Genomic DNA, 23926 nt, shown 5'->3' on the forward strand with positions numbered 1-23926 from the left:
CACATTTTGTTAGATGTATTCCATATTAAGGGTCCTAAACTAGGAACTAAAATATTTGTCTCCCTCTAGACGTTGTATGCAGACTCTCTCTCTCCCTCCCTGCACCCCTCCTTCCCTTGTTCCCTCCCTCTAACCCCTCCTTCCCTCTAACCCCTCCCTCCCTCTAACCCCAGCCATCTGGCAGAACAAGGAAATCCCTCCCCTCCCACAGACTCTCTTCTGTGGAAACTAAACTGATCTGAGTCTCTGTGTCGTCTGTCTGTGTGAGAGTGAACAACCATCCAAATGGCTCAGCAGGGAGTTCTGCTGGACCAGGACCAGTTCTGTTGTTCTGTCTGTCTGGATCTACTGAAGGAACCGGTCACCATCCCCTGTGGACACAGTTACTGTAGGAGCTGTATTGAGGACTGCTGGGATAAGGATGTTCTGAAAGGGGTCTATAGCTGTCCTCAGTGCAGAGAGACCTTCACTCCAAGGCCTAATCTGAGGAAAAATAACATGTTGGCTGAGATGGTGGAGAAACTGAGGAAGACAGGACTCCAGGCTGCTCCCCCTCCTGCTCTGTGCTGTGCTGGACCTGGAGATGTGGCGTGTGATGTCTGCACTGGGACCAGAAAGCGGAAAGCCCTCATGTCCTGTCTGCCATGTCTGGCCTCTTACTGTGAGACTCACCTCCTATCTCACTATGAATCTCCTGCTTTGAAGAAGCACAAGCTGGTCAAAGCCACCGCACAACTACAAGAGAAGATCTGCTCTCATCATGACAAACTGCTGGAGGTTTACTGTCGTACCGATCAGCAGTGTATCTGTTATCAGTGTGTGATGGATGAACATAAAGGCCATGATACAGTGTCAGCTGCAGCAGAGAGGACTGAGAAACAGGTAAGACCAGAACAACTTGTTGGTGACTGTCTGATAAACAAAGAGTTAAAGATACAGTATCAACTGAGGCTGTTTGAATATGAGACCATTCAAATGAAATGGATCCACAAATATGAACACAAACCTTGAGTATATAGATATGTTAACCCAGATTCTCCAAATGTATCACCATTTTCAAAATTCTGTTAGGTTCTGAACAGACAGAGTTAAAACTCAAACCAAGTTTATTCACCCACTGGGTCATACAGCTCAAAGACAATGTATGATTACACAAGAACATATATTTATAACCTCATACTAGGCGGTGTCAACTGTTACACATCTAGACAGCCAATACATCTCTGTTGCTAGGCAGGAACTGAATTGGTTCCTTTCACTGGTGTAGTCATGGCCCTGCCTGATGCTAGAACCTTGGTGGGTGTGGAATTGTATGTGTGTGAGATAGGACTGTAGTAGGAGGGTCGTTGGGGTGGGCCTCTCTGGCCCCCCTCCCAGAGATTTCTTCTCACTTCATCTGTTGACTTGAACTCGAGCCGAATTCCTGGCTCCTCCCTAGTTCTGCAGCTGGCCTGCCTTATCAGAGACTAACTAGACTGTGGAATTCCTAGCTCCTCTCTAGTTCTGCAGCTGGCCTGCCTTATCAGAGACTAACTAGACTGTTGAATTCCTGGCTCCTCTCTAGTTCTGCAGCTGTCCTGCCTTATCAGAGACTAACTAGACTGTTGAATTCCTAGCTCCTCTCTAGTTTTGCAGCTGGCCTGCCTTATCAGAGTCTAACTAGACTGTTGAATTCCTGGCTCCTCCCTAGTTCTGCAGCTGGCCTACCTTATCAGAGACTAGTTGCCCTTTGTCTCCCTCTTTAGGAACATTGATATTCAACAATAACATGTTTGAACAGAATATTTCAGCACTTCCCCTTGTCTCTCTCAGTAACTTTCCATACACCAAGTTCCTATCCACCCTTCATTGACCCCAACATATACATTCCTTATACATGTGTAAGGGCTGTCGTCGGAAGAAGACCAAGGTGCAGCAGAGGATGTGTTCATCATTAGAATTTTAATAGAACAACGTGAACACTATACAAAAAACAAGAAAAATGACAGCCAAAACAGTCCTGTCAGGTGCAAACACTAACAGAAACAATTACCCACCAAAACCCAAAGGAAAAACATGCTCCTTATGTGTGACTCCCAATCAGCAACAACGAGCTTCAGCTGTGCCTGATTGGGAGCCACACATGGCCCAAAACAAAGAAATACAAAAACATAGAAAAAGGAACATAGAACGCCCACCCAATGTAACGCCCTGGCCTAACCAAAATAAAGAACAAAAACCCTCTCTATGGCCAGGGCGTTACAACATGTAAAGTCATCAATACGTTATAGTTTGGTAACATGAATAAGTATATTTCTAGCTAGAATTCAATCAAGTCAAACACCATTATCGTTAGTTATCAAACATCATTATCATTCGTTATCAAACACCAAATCAACTCCCTGATTTGTGTTCTGCTAAAACTATAATCATTCACATGACAACATAATGATATAATTTCAGACAGACACTTCCTCAATATTTTGATCCCTATCTTCTATGGGCCCTATGTCACATTACTATACTATTGATCTACTGGACTAATAAAGCTTGATATCTCATTGAAGAGTGATTCTCCACAGAGGCAGCTGGAGATGAGTCAGCAGAAGGTCCAGCAGAGATTCCAGGAGAGAGAGAAGGAGCTGAAGGAGCTCCAACAGGCTGTGAAGTCTCTCAAGGTGAGTATTGTTGACCAGAGGAGACACACCATTTCACTTCTCTCCTCCATTCAGAGAGAGGGAGAGAGGGGCCCCTATCCAATCCCACTGACCTCACTGTTGGGAACAGGCTGTCTGGACTCCTTTCAGAGAATTGACTGCTTAATGTAACCAACGGGATATGAACCCAGGTCTACCATGGGATAAACCAACATCTTGACCATTACACCAAGAGAACATTCCTTATTGGGCCGACACTGATTTAGAAGTCGCAGGCTGGGCTACCTCATCACATAACCATGAGTAACCATGACTGACTCATGTCCCCTATACATTAACATGGAGCTCTCTCTCTCTAAATTCAATTCAAAGATCTTTATTGGCATGGGAAACATATCTTTACTATGCCAAAGCAAGTGAAGTAGATAATAACCTGTTGGGGATAGGGGGCAGTATTTGCACGGCCGGATGAAAAACTTACCCGATTTAATCTGGTTACTACTCCTGCCCAGTAACTAGAATATACATATACTTAGAATTATAGATAATATTCCAACCGGGCGACGTTGTATTCGTTCAAAGAGAGAAAGAAAAACATGGAGTCCTCTCGTGCACGTGCGCTCCAGTGTCATTGTTCCCTGCCTGACCGCTCACAAAAACTCCTGCTGTTTATTCGCCCAGAGACTGCAGAGCTCTCATTCCACTTTCTGGCGCCTTCTGAGAGCCATTGGAAGCCTTAGAAAATATCACGTTAGAGCAGAGATGCTGTATTTTTGATAGAGATGCCCTAGAACGACAACAAATTGTCAGACAGGGTTTTGGCCTGCCATATAAGTTCTGTTATACTCACAGACACCATTCAAACAGTTTTAGAAACTTTAGAGTGTTTTCTATCCAAATCTACTAATTATATGCATATTCTCGTTTCTGGGTAAGAGTAGTAACCAGTTTAAATCACATACTTTTTTTATCCGGACGTGAAAATACTGCCCCCTAGCCCCAACAGGTTTTAATGTTCCACTGGGTAGAGGTGAGGACAAATGTAAGATCAGAGACATTTTGATAGATGTGTGGCAGAAGAGATGGGACTCTGAGCACAAGGGGCGGCATTTATATGTCCTCTAAAGGTCGGTGGACCAAGGTTCAAAGGTCAAATTAGGAAGGAACAGGTGGTGTTTACTTGATTGTGTTTAGGACATTGTACATTGAACTGGTCCTTACATCTGGTTGGCAGGAAGTGAATGGTTTGTGTCTGGAGGGTTTTGTCAATGAAACGGTGGAACATGTGTTGTTATATTGTTGTAAGGATGTTGAAGAGAGGGAAAGATTGAAGTGTAGGGTCATTGAGGTTGGACAGGGTTGGGGGGGTTGTGGCTCTCGGCTGGGTGTCTCTTTTCGTAGTGTTTGTTTCTTAACTAAATTAAACAGGGAGGGGTGGTACACAGGGTTTGTTTAAGGCAGATAAGCGCGACCAGCCAGCAGCGGGTGCTAGGACTAGGCTGGACACTACATTTTTAATCACATTTACTGATAAAACTAGTTCATTGCATCCGCCAAGGAGCCCAGTTATATAATATTACCATATGTCCCAGCTGTTTGCCGTAGTTTTGAAGTAAACGTGAAAAAGTGGGGCGTATTTTAGGTCATGTTTCACCCTGCCAGCTCCTATTAGTTGTATTGTAAAAACAGGTCTTATTATAGGTCATGTTTCACCCTGCCAGCTCCTATTAGTTGTATTGAAAAAACAGGTCTTATTTTAGGTCATGTTTCACCCTGCCAACTCCTATTAGTTGCATTGAAAAAACAGGTCTTATTTTAGGTCATGTTTCACTGAGTTGTAAACCAAATGGATAGGTGGAGCTCATTGATTTGTAGCTCTAATGCAGTTGCTACCTCAGATTATGAGCCTATCAAGTGTGGTGAATGAGGTATGTAGTACCCACAGAAGACCACAGGGAGGAGCAAGAGAGATATAAACCCATACAGTTTTTCTCTTTAAATACCCTGAACCTAACAATCAATCAAATGTATTTATGAAGCCCTTTTACATCAGCAGATGTCACAAAGTGCTGTACAGAAACTCTAACCCTACGTATAACCTATTTTAGCCTGAACCCTAATTCTAGGGTAGGGTAGCCTACAACTATTTTAGTAATAATATTATGTTAGTAAATACCATTTTACTACTAAATAACATTTGTTATTTTTTAAATAAAACCTATGTAAGCATTTGCTTTTTATTAGTTATTTTATTATATTTATTATTGCAAGGCAGAACACTTGATAAACAAGACTCATTTGTTTTATATGTTAAATGTGGTTTGAACTGGGTGACATAGTAACCTCCATGTGAAAGTCCAGCAATTGGCGTGGGATAGGTGGGGCAGGTTTGAGACTGATCTCTCTAATTAAATACACTTTATTTCTCAGCTGCCTCACCAATGTCTTTAAGTGAATTAATAACTTTTAATTGGTAAATATTTCCAATAGATGGCAGCATAAGACCACGAAGCATCAGTTATAGGCTACAAGCAGCAATATGATTAACATAAAATAGCATGCAACCAAAGACTATATGTCCCATGATTTTCTAAAATGGTCACTACCTACTGTCTCTCTGTCTCTCTCTGTCTCTCTCTCTGTCTCTCTCTCTGTCTCTCTGTCTCTCTGTCTCTCTCTGTCTCTCTCTCTGTCTCTCTCTCTGTCTCTCTCTCTGTCTCTCTGTCTCTCTCTCTGTCTCTCTGTCTCTCTCTGTCTCTGTCTCTGTCTCTCTCTCTGTCTCTCTGTCTCTCTGTCTCTCTCTGTCTCTCTCTCTGTCTCTCTCTCTGTCTCTCTCTCTGTCTCTCTGTCTCTCTCTCTGTCTCTCTGTCTCTCTCTGTCTCTGTCTCTGTTTCTCTCTCTGTCTCTCTCTCTGTCTCTCTCTCTGTCTCTCTCTCTGTCTCTCTGTCTCTCTCTTTGTCTCTCTCTCTCTCTCTCTCTCTCTCTCTCTCTTAACAGCGCTCTGCACTGGCAGCAGTGAAGGACAGTGATAAGATCTTTACTGAGCTGATCCGCTCCATTGAGAGAAGGCGCTCTGAGGTGAAGGAGCTGATTTTAGCCCAAGAGAAGGCTCAAGTGAGTCAAGCTGAAGGACTCCTGGAGCAACTGAAGCAGGAGATAGCTGAGCTGAGGAAGAGAAGCACTGAGCTGGAGCAGCTCTCACACACAGAGGATCACATCCATTTCCTCCAGGTAACTACACTGCCTTGTTACATGTGTTATGAAATTAACTTAACCTGTCTGGGCTAGGGGGCAGTATTTTCACGGCCGGATAAAAAACGTACCCGATTTAATATGGTTACTGCTCCTGCCCAGAAAAGCAGAAAGCCCTCATGTCCTGTCTGGCATGTCTGGCCTCTTACTGTGAGACTCACCTACCATCTCACTATGAATCTCTTGCTTTGAAGAAGCACAAGCTGGTCAAAGCCACCGCACAACTACAGGAGAAGATCTGCTCTCATCATAACAAACTGCTGGAGGTTTACTGTCGCACCGATCAGCAGTGTATCTGTATGCTGTGTACAATGGATGAACATAAAGGCCATGATACAGTGTCAGCTGCAGCAGAGAGGAATGAGAAACAGGTAAGACCAGAACAAGGTGTTGGTGACTGTCTGATAAACTAAGAATTATCCTGTCTGGGATAGGGGGGCAGTATTTTCACGGCCGGATAAAAAACGTACCCGATATAATCTGGTTACTACTCCTGCCCAGAAACTAGAATATGCATATAATTAGTAGATTTGGACAGAAAACACTCTAAAGTTTCTAAAACTGTTTGAATGGTGTCTGTGAGTAAAACAGAACTCATATGGCAGGCCAAAACCTGAGAAGATTCCATACAGGAAGTGCCCTGTCTGACAATTTGTTGTCGTTCTGTTGCATCTCTATCGAAAATACAGCATCTGTGCTGTAACGTGACATTTTCTAAGGCTTCCATTGGCTCTCTAAAGCCGCCAGAAAGTGGAATGGGGTGTCTGCTGTCTCTGGGCAAAGAACAGCAGCAGAGTTTGTGAGTGGTCAGCCTGGGGACAGTGAGACTGGAGATGCGCGTTCACGAGACTACTACTGCCAATGTAAAAAGCTTGTTTTTGATAAAAATATGAACTTGATTGAACAAAACATACATGTATGGTATAACATAATGTCCTAGGGTTCATTATGGTTGGTGCTGCAAAGGTAGGTGCTGCATTTAGCTGTGTTTTTTTTTTTGTGACATATATGGTTGCTTTGAAAATGGCTGTGTGATTATTTCTGGCTGCGTACTCTCCTGACATAATCTAATGTTTTGCTTTCGCTGTAAAGCCTTTTTGAAATCGGACAATGTGGTTAGATTAACGAGTGTCTTGTCTTTCAAATGGTGTAAAATAGTCATATGTTTGAGAAATTGAAATTATTGATTTTTTGAGGTATTTGTATTTCGTGACACACGCTACGACTGGCTGTTGAATAGAGTTCGACGATGACGTCCGACTAGCCCAGACAGGTTAATGTGAAACTATTCATCTCAATCATAAAGTTGTCCTGTCTGTCTCTCTGTCCGTCCCTCTCTACGTCTCTGTCCATCCCTCTCCCTCTCTCTGTCCGTCCCTCTCCCTCTCCCTGTCCGTCCATCTCTCTCTCTCTCTATCTGTCTGTCCGTCTCTCTCTCTCTCTCTCTCTCTCTCTCTCTCTTTCTGTCGTCCGTCCCTCTCTCTCTCTGTCCGTCCTTCTCTCTCTCTCTGTCCATCCTCTCTCTCTCTTTGTCCGTCCCTCTCTCTCTCTCTGTCCGTCCCTCTCTCTCTCTCTCTCTGTCCGTCCGACCCTCCCTCTCTCTCTGTCCGTCCCTCTCCCCTCTCTCTGTCCGTCCCTCTCCCTCTCTCTGTCCGTCCCTCTCCCTCTCTCTGTCTGTCCTTCTCTCTCTCTCTCTCTGTCCGTCTCTCTCTCTGTCTGTCTCTCTCCCTGTCCGTCCCTCTCTCTCTCTGTCCGTCCCTCTCTCTCTCTGTCCGTCCCTCTCTCTCTCTGTCTGTCCCTGTCTCTCTCTGTCTGTCCCTGTCTCTCTCTGTCCGTCCCTGTCTCTTTCTGTCCGTCCCTCTCTCTCTGTCCGTCCCTCTCTCTCGCTCTCTCTCTGTCCGTCCCTCTCTCTCTCTTTGTCCGTCCCTCTCTCTCTCTCTGTCCGTCCCTCTCTCTCTCTCTGTCCGTCCGTCCCTCCCTCTCTCTCTGTCCGTCCCTCCCTCTCTCTCTGTCCGTCCCTCTCCCTCTCTCTGTCCGTCCCTCTCCTCTCTCTGTCCGTCCCTCTCCCTCTCTCTGTCCGTCCCTCTCCCTCTCTCTGTCCGTCCCTCTCCCTCTCTCTGTCCGTCCCTCTCTCTCTCTGTCCATCTCTCTCTCTGTCCATCTCTCTCTCTGTCCGTCTCTCTCTCTGTTCATCCCTCTCTCTGTCCGTCCCTCTCTCTCTCTGTCCGTCCCTCTCTCTCTCTGTCTGTCCCTGTCTCTCTCTGTCCGTCCCTGTCTCTCTCTGTCCATCCCTGTCTCTCTCTGTCCGTCCCTCTCTCTCTGTCCGTCCCTCTCTCTCGCTCTCTCTCTGTCCGACCCTCTCTCTCTCTGTCCGTCTCTCTCTCTCTCTCTCTCTCTCTCTCTGTCCATCCCTCTCTCTCTCTCTGTCTCTCTGTCCGTTCCTCTCTCTCTCTCTGTCCGTCCCTCTCCCTCTCTCTGTCCGTCCCTCTCCCTCTCTCTGTCCGTCCCTCTCCCTCTCTCTGTCCGTCCCTCTCCCTCTCTCTGTCCGTCCCTCTCCCTCTCTCTGTCCGTCCCTCTCCCTCTCTAAGTCCGTCCCTCTCCCTCTCTCTGTCCGTCCTTTCTCTCTCTCTCTCTCTGTCCGTCCCGCTCTCTCTCTGTCCGTCCCTCTCTCTCTCTATCCGTCCAACTCTCTCTCTGTCCGTCCCTTTCTCTCTGTCCGCCTCTCTCTCTCTCTCTCTCTCTCTCTCTCTCTCTCTCTCTCTCTCTCTCTCTCTGTCCGTCCCTCTCTCTCTCTGTCCGTCCCCCTCTCTCTCTGTCCGTCCTTCTCTCTCTCTCTGTCCGTCCCTCTCTCTCTCCCTCTCTCTCTGTCCGTCCCTCTCCCTCTCTCTGTCCGTCCCTCTCCCTCTCTCTGTCCGTCCCTCTCCCTCTCTCTGTCCGTCCTTCTCTCTCTCTCTCTCTGTCCGTCTCTCTCTCTGTCTGTCTCTCTCCCTGTCCGTCCCTCTCTCTCTCTGTCCGTCCCTCTCTCTCTCTGTCCGTCCCTCTCTCTCTCTGTCCGTCCCTCTCTCTTCTGTCTGTCCCTGTCTCTCTCTGTCTGTCCCTGTCTCTCTCTGTCCGTCCCTGTCTCTTTCTGTCCGTCCCTCTCTCTCTGTCCGTCCCTCTCTCTCGCTCTCTCTCTGTCCGTCCCTCTCTCTCTCTTTGTCCGTCCCTCTCTCTCTCTCTGTCCGTCCCTCTCTCCTCTCTGTCCGTCCGTCCCTCCCTCTCTCTCTGTCCGTCCCTCCCTCTCTCTCTGTCCGTCCCTCTCCCTCTCTCTGTCCGTCCCTCTCCCTCTCTCTGTCCGTCCCTCTCCCTCTCTCTGTCCGTCCCTCTCTCTCTCTCTGTCCGTCCCTCTCTCTCTCTCTGTCCGTCCGTCTCTCTCTCTGTCCATCTCTCTCTCTGTCCATCTCTCTCTCTGTCCGTCTCTCTCTCTGTTCATCCCTCTCTCTGTCCGTCCCTCTCTCTCTCTGTCCGTCCCTCTCTCTCTCTGTCTGTCCCTGTCTCTCTCTGTCCGTCCCTGTCTCTCTCTGTCCATCCCTGTCTCTCTCTGTCCGTCCCTCTCTCTCTGTCCGTCCCTCTCTCTCGCTCTCTCTCTGTCCGACCCTCTCTCTCTCTGTCCGTCTCTCTCTCTCTCTCTCTCTCTCTCTCTCTGTCCATCCCTCTCTCTCTCTCTGTCTCTCTGTCCGTCCCTCTCTCTCTCTCTCTGTCCGTCCCTCTCCCTCTCTCTGTCCGTCCCTCTCCCTCTCTCTGTCCGTCCCTCTCCCTCTCTCTGTCCGTCCCTCTCCCTCTCTCTGTCCGTCCATCTCCCTCTCTCTGTCCGTCCCTCTCCTCTCTAAGTCCGTCTCTCTCCCTCTCTCTGTCCGTCCTTCTCTCTTCTCTCTCTCTCTGTCCGTCCCGCTCTCTCTCTGTCCGTCCCTCTCTCTCTCTATCCGTCCAACTCTCTCTCTGTCCGTCCCTTTCTCTCTGTCCGCCCTCTCTCTCTCTCTCTCTCTCTCTCTCTCTCTCTCTCTCTCTCTCTCTGTCCGTCCCTCTCTCTCTCTGTCCGTCCCCCTCTCTCTCTGTCCGTCCTTCTCTCTCTCTCTGTCCGTCCCTCTCTCTCTCTCTCTCTCTCTCTCTCTCTCTCTCTCTCTCTCTCTCTCTCTCTCTCTCTCTCTCTCTCTCTCTCTCTCTCTCTCTCTCTCTCTCTCTCTGTCCGTCCCTCTCTCTCTCTCTCTCTCTATCTCTCTCTCTCTCTCTCTCTCTGTCCGTCCTTCTCTCTCTATGTCCGTCCCTCACTCTCTCTCTCTCTCTGTCTGTTTTTATCTCTGTCCCTCTCTCCCCTCTCTCTCTGTCCCCCTCTCTCTCTTTCTGTCACTGCCTCGCTCTCGCTCGCTCTATCCCTCACTCTCTCTCTCTGTACCTCTCGCTCTCTGTCCCTCGCTCTCTGTCCCTCACTCTCTGTCCCTTGTTCTCTGTCCCTCGTTCTCTGTCCCTCGCTCTCTGTGTCCCTCTTTGTCTCTCTTTGTCCCTCTCTCTATTTGTCCCTCTTTGTGCCTTTCTCTCTTTGTCCCTCTCTCTATTTGTCCCTCTCTCTATTTGTCCCTCTCTCTGTATCTCTGTCCCTCCTCTCTCTCTCTCTCTCTCTCTCTCCAGAGTTATCAGTCACTCTCCAGTATCAGTGTATCTTCAGACTTACCCAGCATCGTTGTCCGTCCTCTTCAGTACTTTGGAGATGTGAGTAAGACTGTGTCTGAACTGAAAGAGAAACTAGAAGACTTCCTTAAAGGAGAATGGACCAAGATCTCCAGTACAGGTGTGTTGAAAACAATAAGAACATCAACTTTAGACCATTGAAAGTTCCCTACTAGTCATATACATGTGGAATATGGTATGATGATAACATTCCCACTCTCTGTCAATGTGTTTGTGTGTCTGTAGTGAATATAGTGGATGTCGTACTGCCTCCAGAGCCCAAGACCAGAGAACAGTTTTTACAATGTGAGTCTCTTTATTGTGAAGTAACTAACAGTCTATTTTTACTGACACTCCTAACAATCCCTCTAGAAATATATAGCAATAGTAGATCTAATCAAAGACCGGGTATCTCTCTGACTCCTCATATTTCTCTGATTTGATCTCTGCTGTGCTCTAATCAAAGACAGGGTAGATACAGTATCTGACTTAACTTATTGTTCTGACTCCCCTCATTGGTCTCTGCTCTTCTCTTCTCCCAGATTCCTGTCAGCTCACACTGGACCCAAACACAGCACACACACGCCTCTCTCTGTCTAAAAGGAACAGAAAGGTGACCTGTACACGCAAAGCCCAACCATATCCTGACCATCCAGACAGATTTACCAACTACTGTCAGGTTCTGTGTAGAGAGGGTCTGTCTGGATGCTGTTACTGGGAGGTGGAGTTGAGAGGTGATGTTGATACAGCAGTCTCATATAAAGACATCAGCAGAACAGGGTCAGATGGTGGATTTGGACACAATAACAAGTCCTGGAGTTTACTATGCTGTAGTGGTGGTTATTGGTTCAGACACAATAATGTTGAGACTAAAGTATCAGGCCCTCAGTCCTCCAGAGTAGGAGTGTACCTGGATCACAAGGCAGGTACTCTGTCCTTCTACAGTGTCTCTGACACAATGACCCTCCTCCACAGAGTCCAGACCACATTCACTCAGCCCCTCTATCCTGGGTTTAGTCTTACTGGTACTGCTAAGCTGGTTAAACTGTAGTAGGGTCCACATAGACACTAGTCATGCTGGTGTAGTCTATAGCTGAGCTGGTTAAACTGTAGTAGGGTCCACATAGACACTAGTCATGCTGGTGTAGTCTATAGCTGAGCTGGTTAAACTGTAGTAGTGTCCACATAGATACTAGTCATGCTGGTGTAGTCTATAGCTGAGCTGGTTAAACTGTAGTAGGGTCCACATAGATACTAGTCATGCTGGTGAAGTGTATAGCTGAGCTGGTTAAACTGTAGTAGGGTCCACATAGATACTAGTCATGCTGGTGTAGTCTATAGCTGAGCTGGTTAAACTGTAGTAGGGTCCACATAGATACTAGTCATGCTGGTGAAGTGTATAGCTGAGCTGGTTAAACTGTAGTTGGGTCCACATAGATACTAGTCATGCTGGTGTAGTCTATAGCTGAGCTGGTTAAACTGTAGTAGGGTCCACATAGATACTAGTCATGCTGGTGTAGTCTATAGCTGAGCTGGTTAAACTGTAGTAGGGTACACATAGATACTAGTCATGCTGGTGTAGTCTATAGCTGAGCTGGTTAAACTGTAGTAGGGTCCACATAGATACTAGTCATGCTGGTGTAGTCTATAGCTGAGCTGGTTAAACTGTAGTAGGGTCCACATAAATACTAGTCATGCTGGTGTAGTCTATAGCTGAGCTGGTTAAACTGTAGTAGGGTCCACATAGATACTAGTCATGCTGGTGTAGTCTATAGCTGAGCTGGTTAAACTGTAGTAGGGTCCACATAGATACTAGTCATGCTGGTGTAGTCTATAGCTGAGCTGGTTAAACTGTAGTAGGGTCCACATAGATACTAGTCATGCTGGTGTAGACTATAGCTGAGCTGGTTAAACTGTAGTAGGGTCCACATAGATACTAGTCATGCTGGTGGTGATGGTCCCCAGATGTGATGATTCATTCTTCTCTGTTTTATATACAATGATTTAACTGATTCGATCTTCAGATGTTCTGAATTAAAATAAACATTCAATGTATTAATACTTATTTAAGTGCAATGTTTTAATCTTGTACATTTCCATGTATCATGATGTATGGTGTTGATGTGTATTGGTTGTCATTCAGAACCATTGATATGTTTTCTCAGTTGGTTCTCTGTCTCTATGTAATTCTCCTCAGTATCATTGATCAGCTTGTAGGCTCGGCCCTAATTGATGTGTTCTCTGTCACCTGGAGCTGCATGGAAAATGGTCCAGGAACAAAAGGACAATTCAGGACTAGTCAGCCCACTACAAGCTGGAATCACTTACTTTCTACTAAAGTATATGGTCTGGTTTCCCAGACACAGATGAATCCTAGTCCTGGACTAAAAAGCATGTTCAATGTAGATGTCCAGGAAAGCGGCCCTAAATGTGTCATCTTTCATCCTCCCATACTGCTCAGTCCAGCAACATTAAACCTGTCCAGCAGGTGGTGCTATTGACCAAACAATAAAACCAGCAGATATCTTGACTTGCCACTCAGTATATCAGTAATGTTCAGAATAGTACTTTAATATCATTGGAGATTGATGGTCTTTTTAATCCACTATCCAGAGTCAGGAACAGATGAAGTTAGGTCTGCTACTGTTCAGTGATTAAATATGATTTATGGTGATGGGAAATAAAAAATACAACACTAAACTTCATCTAGTAATAGTTTTCCTTTGTTATTTATTCAAGGTGTGTCTTTAACTTGTAAATGGATTGTGTGGAGGTGAGCTAGTGGTGTGGGTGAATATTCCAGTTGTGTTTAGGCATCTTCATGTCTGACATCCCCCAGTTCTGTTCAGACCCATTGAACTGGGTCACATTCTAAATGGTGACTTGTATTGATAGTCCATACTGGACCTAACTGTGGTTAACCAGACTGGAGGGGTTCTGATCAAATATTCCCTCATCTCCACAACTTTACCTGATGTTCTCTCTCGTGTGTGTGTGTGTGTGTGTGTGTGTGTGTGTGTGTGTGTGTGTGTGTGTGTGTGTGTGTGTGTGTGTGTGTGTGGTGTGTGTGTGTGTGTGTGTGTGTGTGTGTAGAAAGCAGACAAACTCAATATGGTTTCATTCCTGTAGTTATCAGCACACATGGGCTGTGTCCCAATTATCTCCTTTCTAAGTGTGAACTTGTCCACTTCCCTTCATGGATTTAAAGGAAATGACTGGTATATGTAAACTCCATGTCAACACCAATCCAATGCTTTTACATTTGTGAGGAGTAGTGAAGGAAAGCTACACTTCAGGAGGAAGGAGAGATTATTGGGACGCCCCCATGGAGAGATGATAGAGGGATGTGAAAGAGGAGAGAGGTAATGGTTGTACTCCCGCATGGAGAGATGATAGAGGGATGTGAAAGAGGAGAGAGGTAATGGTTGTACTCCCGCATGGAGAGATGATAGAGGGATGTGAAAGAGGAGAGAGGTAATGGTTGTACTCCCCATGGAGAGATGATAGAGGGATGTGAAAGAGGAGAGGTAATGGTTGTACTCCCCATGGAGAGATGATAGAGGGATGTGAAAGAGGAGAGAGGTAATGGTTGTACTCCCCCATGGAGAGATGATAGAGGGATGTGAAAGAGGAGAGAGGTAATGGTTGGACTGGACTTATTTATTCTCTCATTAATGACTTATTCTGTTTCAATAACATAATTACAATACACAAACTAATTACATTCAAGGAATGATGGATGAGATAGGACCCTGCCTTCACCTGGGGATATTTGTTGGACCCATCACAACAGGTGATGAGGACCTCATCCTTCAGCTGCACAAAGAAAGCCAGGGACTGCAGTGTGCTCCAGTCTCCAGCAGGGGGGCAGTAAAACCCTATGGACCTGAAAGAGAAAGTGAGGAGTAAAAATCAAAGGTGAATTTACATTGATGTTTCCACAGAGACCTGAGTCATATTCACTAGGCACCAAACTGAACTCAAACAGGGAGGGACTAACTGAACTTAAGAAAATAAATGTTTTCGTTTTCTGTTGCTAAATATTTTTCTCTAACGAATCCTTTAGTCCTCCAGGTGGGAGGGGTTTGTTTGTACTTTTAAGATGTTTCTATTGGTTCCATTCCAACCAACTCAATCAACCACTGCTTATTAAGTATTCAACATTATTTTAAATAGTAATTGAACGCAGGTCTGTTTCCACATGCAATAAGCCTGTAACGTCTTGTACCATCTCAGGTAAAGGTGTTTCAAATGGAAGGGCAAGTCTCACCACTGAGAGGAAAACATCACTGGTCCACCTCTGCATCAGGTCAGCTATGTTGATCAGTACTGTCCCAGGGATGCTGGGAGCAGAGATGAACTCCCCTGACCTGGTACCACCTATGGAGTTGTCATTTTAATATCAGTTTAACCCCATTACTGCTATAACACACATCAACCATGTTAATAGAATGAAATGGATCCAGGTTCCATTTATTCTACAATAGATTTCATCACAGGTCACTTGCTAAGTTTGTTAATATCTCCAAAGTGGTCTGAAATCAAGATGACTGCAGGTCTGAATCCCAAACTAATGGGGGAAGTGGCTCCATCTAATAAGATGGTATTTAGAGGTATGAACCTTTGCTATTGGGGTGGACAATCTTTAACATAAAGTACTAGTCAAAAGTTTGGAAAACCTTTGAATGAGTAGGTGTTTTCGGAGAAACCACACGCTTGCTCTGTGAATGAGGAAATATATTACTATTTCTCCATCGAGTTTTGGGAGAAACCACACGCTTGCTCCGTAAATGCACGTGAGATCTATGCACATTTCTCTCAAACAATTTGAGAGAAATGGCACTCTTGCTCTTACATGTCAGGACTGTTTTCTTGGTACATATCCATGTCTCTGGACTTTACACATCTCCTGTAATATGTAGTGTTAAAGACTCTGGTGACTATGGATTGTCCTTCAAGTGCTGTCTGCAAATCCACATGTTGTAACCCCCGATTTAGACTGGGCATTATCTTGCTGCTTCTACTGTCTGCAATCTGACCCAGGTCCTGACATTCTTCCCCCTGCCCAATTAAGTAGGCAAAGTGGCCTGAAGTTTCTGCATATGGATGTAAGAAGTCTTCTGCCGAAGCTTGATTTTGTGGATATATGGATAAAAACTGCAGACCCTGATGTATTTATGTTTTCTGAAACCTGGCTCAAAAAATCTATTACAGACAAAAATATTGTCATAAATGGTTAGAATGTTTTTATTGCAGATGGTAAATCCAAGGGTGGTGGTGTTGCTGTATACGTAAAACACAAATTCTCAGCGGTCATTCTGACTTCTACTAAACCTCAGCAATTTGAATATCTGTGTTTGAACCTAAACCTTGGCTCCTGTTTAAATATTGTTGTATCTTGTTGTTATAGACCATCTGCTACTGTTGGCTCTCTGGCTTGTATTTTCAGATTGTTATTACAGCATGTCACCTCTGAGTTTGTCCTGATGGGTGATCTGAATCAGGATTGGTTAACATCTAACTCTGATCAACTCTAAATTCTATGCAATAACTATAATCTCACTCAGATTGTCAACAGTGTAACGGGGTTGAATATAAAGGATCCTCTGAAATCCTCTTTGATTGATTTGATCTTAACCAATACTCCTCATCGTTTTAATGCTTCTGGTGTTTTTGCAAATGACATAAGTGGTCACTGTACTATTGCCTGTGTGAGAGATGGTCAAATTCCTTAGCATTCTCCACGTGTCATTACGAAACGAAACCAGAAGCTGTTTGATATTCCAGGTTTTTTACATGATGTATCTAGCATTGAATGGAATAGAATGGAATGAATTACTGATGTTGAATTAGCCTTTTCTTACTTCCACAGTGCATTCCAGGATGTATGCAATAGGCCCCTTTAAATAAATTCAGGATTAAGGGCAGAGAGAACCCTTGGTTTACTGAGGAACGTACTAAAATCATAAGGGAACTAAATGCTATGTGGGCTAAAGCAAGAGGGTTCTGGTTCGGCGGATGATTGGATGGCTTTTAAACGTCTTCGAAATATGGGTGTGGCTATGATCCGAAAAGTGAAAGCAGACCACTACCTGAAATCTACTTCAGATCTTTTAAATAATTCCTCCACATTTTGACAAGTAGTGAAAGGTTTGGAGTGAAAAGAAGAATCACAGCTTCCCAAACTATTGTTTTTCGACACACAGGTAGTAATTGAGAGAACCTCCATTCTGAAAGCCTTGAATCAGAATTTTAGACGCAGGCAGTTTATGTGAAAAGGTCAAAAGGTCTAAATTATCCCCCTATGAATTTACCTGACACCCCTGTGCACTCCTTCACCAGGTTCTCCTTCTCATCCCTGACACCCCTGTGTACTCCTTCACCAGGTTCTCCTTCTCATCCCTGACACCCCTGTGCACTCCTTCACCAGGTTCTCCTTCTCATCCCTGACACCCCTGTGCACCTCTTCACCAGGTTCTCCTTCTCATCCTTCTCTGTTTCAGAAGTGAGTAAAGCCCTGAAAGAAATTGATAGAAAAAAATCCCCTGGCCCTGATGAACTAGACCCCTGCTTCCTACACCTAGCTGCTGACATCATTGCTCCCCCCCTATATTTGTAACCTCACGCTTGTCGTTAAGGAAATCCCCAAGTTAAACCTGTTTGGGAAAGGCGTTTCGCTAGAGGCACACCTGGCCAACATCCTGTGAAATTGCAGAGCGCCAAATTCAAAAACAGAAATACTCATAATAAAAATTCATAAAACATACAAGTGTTATACAGTGAGCAAAAAAAGTATTTGATCCCCTGCTGATTTTGTACGTTTGCCCACTGACAAAGAAATGATCAGTCTATAATTTTAATGGTAGGTTTATTTCAACAGTGAGAGACAGAATAACCAGAAAAAAATCCAGAAAAACGCATGTCAAAAATGTTATAAATTGATTTGCATTTTAATGAGCGAACAAAGTATTGGACCCCCTATTTAATCAGAAAGATTTCTGGCTCCCAGGTGTCTTTTATACAGGTAACGAGATGAGATTAGGAGCACACTCTTAAAGGGAGTGCTCCTAATCTCAACTTGTTACCTGTAAAAAAGACACCTGTCCACAGAAGCAATCAATCAATCAGATTCCAAACTCTCCACCATGGCCAAGATCAAAGAGCTCTCCAAGGATGTCAGGGACAAGATTGTAGACCTACACAAGGCTGGAATGGGCTACAAGACCATCGCCAAGCAGCTTGGTGAGAAGGTGACAACAGTTGTTGAGATTACTCGCAAATGGAAGAAACACAAAAGAACTGTCAATCTCCCTCGGCCTGGGGCTCCATGCAAGATCTCACCTCGTGGAGTTGCAATGATCATGAGAACGGTGAGGAATCAGCCCAGAACTACACAGGAGGATCTTGTCAATGATCTCAAGGCAGCTGGGACCATAGTCACCAAGAAAACAATTGGTAACACACTACGCCGTGAAGGACTGAAATCCTGCAGTGCCTGCAAGGTCCCCCTGCTCAAGAAAGCACATATACATGCCCGTCTGAAGTTTGCCAATGAACATCTGAATGATTCAGAGCACAACTGGGTGAAAGTGTTGTGGTCAGATGAGACCAAAATGGAGTTCTTTGGTATCAACTCAACTCGCCCTGTTTGGAGGAGGAGGAATGCTGCCTATGACCCCAAGAACACCATCCCCACCGTCAAACATGGAGGTGGAAACATTATGCTTTGGGGGTGTTTTTCTGCTAAGGGGACAGGACAACTTCATTGCACCAAAGGGACGATGCATGCCATGTACCGTCAAATATTGGGTGAGAACCTCCTTCCCTCAGCCAGGGCATTGAAAATGGGTCGTGGATGGGTATTCCAGCATGACAATGACCCAAAACACACGGCCAAGGCAACAAAGGAGTAGCTCAAGAAGAAGCACATTAACTTATTTCATGTAGGGGGCAGTATTTTCACTTCCGTATGAAATATGTGCCCATATTAAACTGCCTCCTACTCAAACCTAGAAGCTAGGATATGCATATTATTAGTAGGTTTGGATAGAAAACACTCTGAAGTTTCTAAAACTGTTTGAATGATGTCTGTGAGTATAACAGAACTCATATGGCAGGCACAAACCTGAGAAAAATCCAACCAGGCAGTGGAAATCTGATGTGTGGAATCTTTCCAAGTCATTGCCTATCTAACACACAGTGACTTAGGTTTCATTTAGCACTTCCTAAGGCTTCCACTAGATGTCAACAGTCTTTAGAACCTTGTTTCAGGCTTTTGCAGTGAACAGAGAGCGAACAAGAAGGTGGGGAAGTTGGTGACCCAGAAAATGACATGAGTTCATTGGCGCGCATTCACATGAGGAGGTAGCTGTGTTCCAAAATGTTTTTCAAAAAAGTTGTAACGTTAAAAAGGCCCTAAAGATTGATGCTTTACAACGTTTGACATGTTTGAACGAACGTAAATAAAACTTTTTTTTAACTTTTTTCGTGAAATTTTCCACGTGCTTCCCACATTTGGAGTAGCTTACTGAACGCGCAAACAACAAGGAGGTATTTGGACATAAATGATGGACTTTATCGAACAAAAAACATTTATTGTGGACCTGGGATTCCTGGAAGTGCCTTCTGATGAATATCATCAAAGGTAAGTGAATATTTCTAATGCTATTTATGATTTTAGATGACTCCAAAATGGCGGGTAACTGTATTGCCTAGTGTATTTTTCTGAGCGCCGTACTCAGATTATTGCAAAGTGTGCTTTCCCCGTGAAGCTTTTTGATATCTGTCACAGCGGTTGCATAAAGGAGATGTTTACTCTATAATTCTTTGAATAACAGTTTAATATTTTATCAACGTTTATGATGAGTATTTTTGTAAATTGTTGTGCTGGTTCACCAACAGTATTGGAGGGAAAATATTATCTGAACATCATGCGCCTATGTAAAAGGCTGTTTTTGGATATAAATATCAACTTGATCGAACAAAAAATGCATGTATTGTGTAACATGATGTCCTAGGAGTGTCATCTGATGAAGATCGTCAAAGTTTAGTGCATAGTTTTAGCTAGTTTTCTGTTTTTTGTGACACATCTCCTTGCTTGGAAAATGGCTGTGGTTATTTTTGTATATGTACTGTCCTAACATAGTCTAATGTTTTGCTTTCACTGTAAAGCCTTTTTTTAAATCAAGGCTGTAAAGCCTTGATTTTTTACTGGCTATTGTCAAAGTCAATCCGTCGTAAGAAGTTTTTAAGGTCCTGGAGTGGCCTAGCCAGTCTCCAGACCTTAATCCCATAGAGAATCTGTGGAGGGAGCTGAAGGTTCGAGTTGCCAAATGTCAGCCTCGAAACCTTAACCTCTCTAGGGTAAAGGGCAGTATTTTCACGGCCGGATAAAAAACGTACCCGATTTAAACTGGTTACTACTCTTTTCCAGAAACGAGAATATGCATTTGATAGAAAACAATCTAAAGTTTATAAAACTGTTTGAATGGTGTCTGTGAGTATAACAGAACTCATATGGCAGGCCAAAACCTGAGAAGATTCCATACAGGAAGTGCCCTCTCTGAACATTGCTTGTGCTTCTGTGGCATCTCTGTCGAAAATACAGGATCTCTGCTGTAACGTGACAATTTCTAAGGCTCCCATGGGCTCTCTGAAGGCGACAGAAAGTGGAATGAGATCTCTGCTGTTTCTGGGCTAGGTACAGGGGCGCTGTTTGTGAGTGGTCAGGCTGGTGGCTCAGAGACAGGAGATGCGCGGCCCGAGAAGTGGCCATGTTTCTCTTTCAGCCTTTGAACGAAAACAACGTTGCCCGTTTGGAATATTATCGCTATTTTACGAGAAAAATAGCATAAAAATGTATTTTAAACAGCGTTTGACATGCTTCTAAGTACGGTAATGGAATATTTAGAATTTGTTTGTCACGACATGTGTCCGCGCATCACCCTTCGGATAGGGACCTGAACGCACGAACAAAACGGAGGATATTTGAACATAACTTTGGATTATTTTGAACCAAAACAACATTTGTGGTTGAAGTAGAAGTCCTGGGAGTGCATTCTGATGAAGAACAGCAAAGGCAATCCAATTTTTCTACTAGTAATTCTGAGTTTACTGAGTCTCGACGTTGGCGAGTGTCTGTTTAGCTAGCCTTGATGGCCGAGCTATCTACTCAGAATATTGCAAAATGTGCTTTTGCCGAAAAGCTATTTTAAAATCTGACACACGATTGCATAAAGGAGATCTATATCTATAATTCTTTAAATAATTGTTGTGTATTTTGTAAACGATTATCAAGAGTTTTCGGTGTGTTTGCTAGTTCTGAACGTCACATGCTAATGTAAAAAGCTGTTTTTTGATATAAATATGAACTTGATTGAACAAAACATGCATGTATTGTATAACATAATGTCCTAGGCGTGTCATCTGATGAAGATCATCAAAGGTTAGTGCTGCATTTAGCTGTGGTTTTGGTTTTTGTGACATATATTTTAGCTTGAAAAATGACTGTGTGATTATTTCTGGCTGGGTACTCTCCTGACATAATCTAATGTTTTGCTTTCGCTGTAAAGCCTTTTTGAAATCGGACAATGTGGTTAGATTGATGAGAGTCTTGTCTTTAAAATGGTGTAAAATAGTCATATGTTTGAGAAATTGAAGTTATAGCATTTTTAAGGTTTTTGTATTTCGCGCCACTCGATTCCACTCGATTCCACTCCTCTTTCACATCCCTCTATCATCTCTCCATGGTGGAGTACAACCATTACCTCTCTCCTCTTTCACATCCCTCTATCATCTCTCCATGGGGGAGTACAACCATTACCTCTCTCCTCTTTCACATCCCTCTATCATCTCCATTGGAGAGTACAACCATTACCTCTCTCCTCTTTCACATCCCTCTATCATCCCCCCAATGGCAGAGTACAACCATTACCTCTCTCCTCTTTCACATCCCTCTATCATCTCTCCATGGGGGCGTCCCAATAATCTCTCCTTCCTCCTGAAGTGTAGCTTTCCTTCTCTACTCCTCACAAATGTAAAATCATTGGATTGGTGTTGGCATGGGGTAGAGGGAGTTTATATACCAGTCATTTCCTTTGAATACATGAAGGGAAGTGGACAAGTTCACACTTAGAGAGAAAGGAGATAATTGTTACACACCCCATGTGTTCTGATAACTACAGGAATTAAACTATATTGAGTTTGTCTGCTTTCAATGCACACAGACAGACAGACAGACAGACAGACAGACAGAGAACATCAGGTAAAGTTGTGGAGATGAGGGAATATGTGATCAGAACCCCTCCAGTCTGGTTAACCACAGTTAGGTCCAGTATGGACTATCAATACAAGTCACCATTTAGAATGTGACCCAGTTCAATGGGTCTGAACAGAACTGGGGGATGTCAGACATGAAGATGCCTAAACACAACTGGAATATTCACCCACACCACTAGCTCACCTCCACACAATCCATTTACAAGTTAAAGACACACCTTGGAATAAATACAAAGGAAAACTATTACTAGATGAAGTTTAGTGTTGTATTTTTATTTCCCATCACCATAAATCATATTTAATCACTGAACAGTAGCAGACCTAACTTCATCTGTTCCTGACTCTGGATAGTGGATTAAAAAGACCATCAATCTCCAATGATATTAAAGTACTATTCTGAACATTACTGATATACTGAGTGGCAAGTCAAGATATCTGCTGGTTTTATTGTTTGGTCAATAGCACCTCCTGCTGGACAGGTTTAATGTTGCTGGACTGAGCAGTATGGGAGGATGAAAGATGACACATTTAGGGACGGTTTCCTGGACATCTACATTGAACATTGTTTTTTCACACTTAATCTGTTCCATGTCCAGGAAACCAGTCCATATAGTTTAGTTACTATCTGTTCCATGTCCAGGAAACCAGTCCATATAGTTTAGTTACTATCTGTTCCATGTCCAGGAAACCAGTCCATATAGTTTAGTTACTATCTGTTCCATGTCCAGGAAACCAGTCCATATAGTTTAGTTACTATCTGTTCCATGTCCAGGAAACCAGTCCACATAGTTTAGTTACTATCTGTTCCATGTCCAGGAAACCAGTCCATATAGTTTAGTTACTATGTGTTTAATGCCACTACGGAAAACTTGACCAATTGAGAAAATATATCAATGGTTCTGAATGACAACCAATATACATCCACACCATACATCATGATTCATGGAAACGTACAAGATTAAAACATTGTACTATAATAAATATGAATATATTGAATGTTTATTTTAATTCAGAACATCTGAAGATCAAATCAGTTAAATCATTGTACATAAAACAGAGAAGAATTAATCATCACATCTGGGGACCATCACCACCAGCATGACTAGTATCTATGTGGACCCTACTACAGTTTAACCAGCTCAGCTATAGACTACACCAGCATGACTAGTATCTATGTGGACCCTACTACAGTTTAACCAGATCAGCTATAGACTACACCTGCATGACTAGTATCTATGTGGACCCTACTACAGTTTAACCAGCTCAGCTATAGACTACACCAGAATGACTAGTATCTATGTGGACCCTACTACAGTTTAACCAGCTCAGCTATAGACTACACCAGCATGACTAGTATCTATGTGGACCCTACTACAGTTTAACCAGCTCAGCTATAGACTACACCAGCATGACTAGTATCTATGTGGACCCTACTACAGTTTAACCAGCTCAGCTATAGACTGCACCAGCATGACTAGTATCTATGTGGACCCTACTACAGTTTAACCAGCTCAGCTACAGCTATTGCTTCCACTAGATGTCACCAGCCTTTACAAAGTGTTTTGAGTCTTCTGGAGGGAGATCTGACCGAACAAGAGCCATGGAACGATGATGGCCCATTAGACACCTGGCGCGCGAGTTCATGTTGGGTACCCTCGTTCCAATACGTTATAAAAGAGTATGCATTCGTCCACCTTGAATATTATTCATGTTCTGGTTAAAAAGGCCCTAATGATTTATGCTATACAACGTTTGACATGTTTGAACGAACGTAAATATATTTTTTCCCTCGTTCATGACGAGAAGTCCGGCTGGCTTAGATCATGTGCTAACAAGACGGAGATTTTTGGACATAAATGATGAGCTTTTTTGAACAAAACTACATTCGTTATGGACCTGTGATACCTGGAAGTGACATCTGATGAAGAGAATCAAAGGTAATGGATTATTTACATAGTATTTTCCATTTTAGATCTCCCCAACATGACATCTAGTCTGTATCGCAACGCGTATTTTTCTGGGCGCAGATGCTCAGATGATTGCAAAGTGTGATTTCC

At 44.0% G+C, this 23926-nt stretch overlaps 1 protein-coding gene across 1 annotated transcript; it reads left to right on the forward strand.

Annotated features, from left to right (window-relative positions):
• Positions 1-270: 270 nt before the first annotated feature.
• Positions 271-13160, forward strand: LOC106590963 (E3 ubiquitin-protein ligase TRIM47). The gene is made up of 5 exons (XM_045711158.1): positions 271-882; positions 2562-2657; positions 5634-5867; positions 11135-11205; positions 12790-13160. Exons 1-5 carry the CDS (start codon positions 286-288, stop codon positions 13091-13093), a joined length of 1302 nt encoding a protein of 433 aa, XP_045567114.1. The 5' UTR covers positions 271-285; the 3' UTR covers positions 13094-13160.
• Positions 13161-23926: the final 10766 nt, after the last annotated feature.

This window comes from Salmo salar, unplaced genomic scaffold (genome assembly GCF_905237065.1).
Source record: "Salmo salar unplaced genomic scaffold, Ssal_v3.1, whole genome shotgun sequence".
Classification (NCBI taxonomy): Eukaryota; Metazoa; Chordata; class Actinopteri; order Salmoniformes; family Salmonidae; genus Salmo; species Salmo salar.

Excerpts from the sequence above, each read along its gene's own strand:
- LOC106590963 (XM_045711158.1), top strand. The coding sequence starts at position 286 with ATGGCTCAGCAGGGAGTTCTGCTGGACCAGGACCAGTTCTGTTGTTCT. Across the intron at positions 5,868-11,134 it reads ATCACATCCATTTCCTCCAG|ATTCCTGTCAGCTCACACTG; the intron begins GTAACTACACTG and ends CTCTTCTCCCAG. Across the intron at positions 11,206-12,789 it reads TGTCTAAAAGGAACAGAAAG|TATCATTGATCAGCTTGTAG; the intron begins GTGACCTGTACA and ends AATTCTCCTCAG.